We start from the raw sequence: 6,178 nt of genomic DNA on the forward strand, positions 1-6,178 counted from the left end.
TATTCCATCTGCCAATACAGATAGCATGAGCTTCTGATTACTTCAAAAAGATGCATCACGTCTCCGGCCAAAGCCTTATTGGTTACCCATTGACTGAGCATGCTCCAAAAGACTGCTAAATCTGTGACAGTTGCTGTGCCCAACAGAAAACAGGAGGAAGAGAATGAGAAAGAAGAGAGGGAAGAGTAAGAGTCTGACTTAAAACACCACCTATCCGTGCTATATTAAGGCGGTTTCGGTCAATGATTTTAAGTCAATTAGGGAGCGATAAAAGGGAGGGGACAGAGACAGGGAGACGGCATCAGTTATGACATCTTCACAGCTCATTTGCAACCGGGCAACATAGAGCCACATTCAAAGCATATGAGTCAGCTGCTAGAGATAAGGCAGCAGCCACCCCGGGAGAAAATAATCATATTAACGCTACTGATGTTGTCAGGGAAGGACTATTGTCTGGGTCCCCTGTTTTTCAGCGGTTAACACCATCACGCCATTCCACCTCTTCACCCTTGACACCAATGCAGCAAACTTGAATCGACAGAATGTATTATTATGTTAATTGCGGACCTGCCACCACTTTAGCTGTTAACACTGACGAGGAGAAGTAGGAGGAAAAAAAGTAGAAGAAAGGAAGCAGTTGTCAGGGTTCCTATATGTTGCTGGTTATCAGGCACATTAAAAGGCTTTACAAACAACCAACAGCCTGTTGTGAAGCCGCTAGCAGAAACAGTGCCACACTGCGCCAAAGTAAAATATAATAAGAGCTCTTTTTCAACCCACACATACTGTAACAACTAAGAACATTTGTTGTTGTCAAAGCAAAGAGCAGCCATCATATCCGGGCGCTGATTGAATATCCAGCAGTGTTTTGTACACTCACATTTTGAAGTAAATGGAAAAATACTTGACATAGTCGTAGGGATTGCATATGCTTGTTGTGGAACACCTGTACTCACACACTGCCAGGTGTGCTGGCAGAAAACACTCTCCCTTCCTCCATTTAGAACTAAGGAAACCTCCAAGATGAACATATTATCAGAGATATATCCTTCATGTATGCAATATGTTGCCTTAATTTGGTGATTGTACTATTTAGTCCATCTGATTCAAACAATACTTATCACAAAAAATGTTTGACTCCCACTCAACCTGTATGCCAGACTGTTACATAATGGCTGTACTTGTTTTAATTTTTCTATGGCACTAGAAGAGAGTGTCTACTGTAATGCAGTCATTGTTTTGTGAATGTCAGTGGTGAATATGCATCTACACATATATAAACGTAATGCTAGACCGTGCCTCACAGCACTGTATTACACGTATCTTGATGACATAAGGTTTTGAATGCCGCCTTGTCGCTCACATCATGCACCATAATTATCACAGGGGTCATATAATTTTCTCTTGATCCCCAAATAACCTCAGCAGGAGCAGTTTTGTTTTGAAACATTAACCTTTTAAATGACCAGAAACCTGCGCGGCTGGATAGCATTTGTCAGAATCAGGACAAAATAAGGAGGACTGTTGAGTGGTTGTATGAAGGGCATCAGCATAAGGTCATGGGTAAGGCGTTTCAGTCATCACAGAGACTAGGCACGCTTATTTATGGTAGCTGACATTTAACTGCGTGACAAGATAGGATTGCTCAGAAATGCACTGACACATACAGCATCTGCAACAAATAAATAATAAAATTCAGTCTGCTTTCCTGTTGTTAGATTATATATTTAGATTGCATTCTCGAAGTATTTGCTTTGCTGAATTAGGCTTGTTTCGTACCTCATATCATGATGAATTACCCACAACAATTTGTTCCTCATTTGTAACACAATACATAATTTTTTTTTTAACTTGATTAATGTCGGATTGTCAGAAAGGAATTAGAACCTGCAGATGAGCGTGTAAGAAAAAGAAACCCACAAACCGTAGAACTGTGGGATACATGTATTTTTCCCCTTCACAGTCACTGAGAAATCAATGTTAAGAACTAAGCTGAGGCATCAAAGCCCAACAGCCTATCTGACCTGCATAGAGCCCCACTGTGGGGTATAATGCAGCATTGTACACCAGTTACTTAAAGACCCATTCATGCAGACACTAAGTAAATGCATAGGACCGTAAGACGGGGGGTTTGGGGTAGGATACGATTTACAATACTGCCTCCAGCCTTACGATTAAACAACTTACACACACATGGAAATATATTCAGAGATAAGAAAAAACATCAGATGAAAGTGTTTCTGATTAGAGAAATACAAACCAAAGGTTTTTTATTTTCCATAGCCTCCTCTGTCTCTCAATAAAAATAGTGTTGCTCAAAATAAACTGTTAAATGAGAAAGAAAAAGAAAGTCATGTTCCAGTATAGTCCATGGAAAAGCCCCAGTGTCAGACATTCATTTTGTTCCACTTTCATTATGTTTTTTCCTCCAAAAGCCGGTCAGCAAAGACCTGTATCACTGCACCACATGTCTGTTCCTTTTGAAAAATTAGCATCGAAATGAGCCCTTGCAGAGACAAGTCAGGCAACTGCTGTAATGCATTATTAAATTAGCCCTAAACACTACACAAGCCATTAAGAAGCATGTACAACCTAAGGGGAAAAATGATACAAAATGCAACCAATAACAGAACAAAGTATTTGCAACAACTGTTATTAGACTGCACTTCATCTTTGCAAGTTAAGCCAGTGGGGAATCATGTGCACACTAAATAAACATGTTTAGATATGCTACAACTAAGAAGCACTGGCACTGTCAAATAAATTCAGCTTAGCTCCAGCGAACAGAGGGTTAAAACCTTAGCTGCAGAAATGCACTGCAGTCCAAAATCATTTGGCTGATAGCAACTGAACAGCACATTCTATCTGTGCCATTACGCTGCTATCCTTGGACAAATGTTTCTATCTATCTATCTAGATTTTGTGTGTGTCTCTTTTTGTGTTCCTAAGTCTGGACATACCATTTTATTGCATATAATATTTGGCACAGTAAAAACTGGAGCTTACATTTGGGGCTGTGTTCAGAAACTGGTGTCGATATAAAGATTTTTTTTTACTGCATCCTAAATATGGACGAAAAACAAACTAAATGCGTAGACAGTACCACCTGCTATATCATCAATCACAAAAGCAATTTAGTATCTGTCTTTTTTTAAATAGAAGTCACCAGTTATTAGAAAATAGTTTCAAATTACTTTATTTTCTAATATAATCTGCATGTCTCACCACTGCCTGACGGTAGTTTCATTTATATATATTTTTATTTTTTTTCATATTTATATACTTATGTATAGGCATGTACAAGAAACAAAAAACTGTCTCTGTTTTGCACTTCTGTACAAAAGAAAGTTACCGTTTTGTTCTTTGTGCATTCTATTGCATGGACTCGTGAGCAGAAAGGTGTAGAGGAGAGGTTGTGGCAGAGTCAGAGACGGATCCATAGGGAGCATTTTTTTAGATTTGGGTCTCTTGAACCTTCTCCTTGCCTTGAGTAGTCTTAATGATGTAGGGATCAGCAATGGTGCTGATGTGGCTGTGATGCTGTCTGACTGAGCGATGAATAGAGTTGTTCTGGGTCCAGTGGGCTCCATAGGCCCCGTGGCGGGATGAAGAGGAGGAGGACACGTACCCAGGCTTAAAGGTGTTACTGTTGTGTTCCACCAGTGTAGGCAGTACCAACACTGTGTCATCAGAGCCACTTGATCCGGAGGTGGGTGGTGGAACAGGAGGAACTTCTTCCTCCATCTGTATGATTTCTATGGTCCTGGCTGCTGCCACAGTGCTCCTCTGCTGATGCCGCTTACGCAACTTATAGAATGCTATCAACATGGCAGCTGCCAGCAAGGTAACAGCAACAAAACAGCCAATTATGATTTTGGTGGTTTTCATCACCTCATCCAGGCTAGCGGCTGGCTCATTAGGGACTCTGGCAGTGGGGATTGACACTTGCCTTGGAGTCTGAGTGTTTTGGAACAGCACAGTAGGTGTGGATATGAAGACGGGCTGAAAGACAGAGGGCGAGGCAGGTACAGTGGGCTTGGGTTTAGGGGTCTCCTCCACCGTGGGTTCCAAAACTTCCACTGTTACAGTGGTAAAATATGACAGATTAGAAGTGTTGAGTTCGGCATTACTGACGTTTAGGTAAGCTGAGGCATTGGAATTTCCTGCCATGTTGCTCACCATGCAGGTATAGACCCCTGTGTCCAACGGGAGAACATTGGAGAAGTTGAGTGTCCCGTCATTAAGGACAGATATCCGTGGGTGAGTGGAGCCATGGCTCAATACAGTGCCATTGGGTAGAAGCCATCGGACTGAGCTCATGGCAGCTGTGCGACACTTCAGTTCTGCCACCCTTGCTGCTGAGATGTTCAAATCTCTAGGAGCATCAAGAATAAATGGTGCTGAACACTGAAAGGTGGTCTGATCAACTTCCACTAGGTATCTTCCTCTCATGTGGTCTGGGGTGTGGCAGCGTCCACAACAGGTGGAATTTGTGGGAATGTATTCTCTGAGCCACCAGGAGAGCCACACAACATCACAGTCACATCGCCAAGGATTGTGGTGTAGGTGGAGCTCCACCAGGTACTGTAGAGGGGTGAAGAGGTTATGCGGGAGGGACGACAGATTATTATGGGCTAAATTCAGCTCCACCAGGGCTGTGATGTCATCAAATGCATTCCGCTCAATGGTAGTGATGGCAGAGTTCATAATCCACAGTTTCCGTAAATTCTTAAGCCCACGGAAGGCCCCAGGCTTCAGTTCAGGGAAAAGATTCTCTGATATTTCTAGTTCCTCCAATCCTACCAGTTGTGAAAGATGAGGAAACTCCCGCAGGTTGCACATGCCCAAGTTGAGGTACTTCAGGTTTTGAAGGCCCTCAAATGCCCCATCAGAGATGTACTCTAACTTCCTCAGTTCTCCTAAGTCCAGTCTCATGAGGGAGGGGACACGGTTGAAGGCATAGGAGGGGATGCTTTCAATCGGATTGTTTCTTAGCCACAACTCTCTCAACTTTGACAAGTACTCAAAAGCTCCACTGGGTATGACTGTCAGTCTGTTGTCAAACAGTTCCAGGGTATTGAGGCTGGTCAAGCCATTAAAGGCCCCCACTTCAATCTGTCTGATAGCATTTCTGCCCAACTGCAGTACCTCCAGATGATGCAAGTGCCTGAAGGTATCTGCCTGTATGGTCTCTATGCTGTTTTCCATCAGGTTCAGGTACCTGGTGTTGGCTGGGATGTTTGGCGGAACCCTAATCAGACCCCGGCGGGTACAAACCACCTTGCTGAGCTGGTTAGTGCAGGAGCAGACACCTGGACAGTTCTGTGGGTTAGCCGAGCCCAACGCAGGGCCTGTAGACTGGCACATACTGAGAGCAGGCACCATGAGGGAGATCACGGCGAGCAGGGCTGCGTTCCAGGTAGGCTGCACACTAACCTGGCCCAACGGACTCATGGTGTGGAGGGCTCATTATTTTGCATGGTGGGGGGAGACGGCACACACCAGAGGACAGACCACCCTAGCCCGGCTGAAGCAACTCGGGGCTCCCAAGTTCCATCGACAGTGCAGGGGGATGCTACATCAAAATTGATGTGCGAGAGAGAGGAGGGATAAAAAAGAGGGAGAGGGAGACATAGTGAGAGAGAGATTATTACAAGAGAAGTAGAGAAGCAAAAAAAAAGAAGCAATGCAGCAACGTAAGAAAAAGGTTGAATAACATTATCAGTGACGTACCTCATTAGTTTGGAAGTGGTCCCTTTTGCCTCTTTCCAAATGTTAAAAGCAACATTCAAGCATCTCGTTCATTTATAACTCCATTCTTGTTGTCCCTTTCTGAAAAAGTGAGGTGGCCCTCTATAAGCCAAGGGTACAAAATGGCTTCTGGTAAAAAAGACTGGGAGCAGCATGAAAAGCACTCACAGGCAGAAGTAAGGCCATGAAGGCTTGGCAGGTGCCTGGCTCCCTTCTGCCCCCGCTAACTGCCCCCCTGTCAGGCTGCAGACTCCAAAATGCAGCTCCACTGTGGATAATTCACAATGATCCATAACGCAGTCAAACACGACAGAGGAAGAGAAAAGAAGTGACCAAGTGAAATAAATAAAAATCCCCAGTTCTGTCGACTCCTGATGCATGTGTTGGCTCGTCGCCTGGTCGCCTTTTTGGTGGAGAGACCTCCCTC

At 43.8% G+C, this 6,178-nt stretch overlaps 1 protein-coding gene across 1 annotated transcript; it reads right to left on the reverse strand.

Moving 5' to 3' along the window:
• Positions 1-3,453: 3,453 nt before the first annotated feature.
• lrrc4.2 (leucine rich repeat containing 4.2) lies at positions 3,454-5,454 on the reverse strand (the record flags this gene model as incomplete). Its single annotated transcript, XM_080027153.1, has 1 exon — positions 3,454-5,454. The coding sequence occupies one exon, from the start codon at positions 5,452-5,454 to the stop codon at positions 3,454-3,456; it is 2,001 nt and encodes a 666-aa protein (XP_079883279.1).
• Positions 5,455-6,178: the final 724 nt, after the last annotated feature.

The sequence above is a fragment of the Ammodytes marinus genome (genome assembly GCF_949987685.1).
Source record: "Ammodytes marinus genome assembly, chromosome: 5".
Lineage (NCBI taxonomy): Eukaryota > Metazoa > Chordata > Actinopteri > Uranoscopiformes > Ammodytidae > Ammodytes > Ammodytes marinus.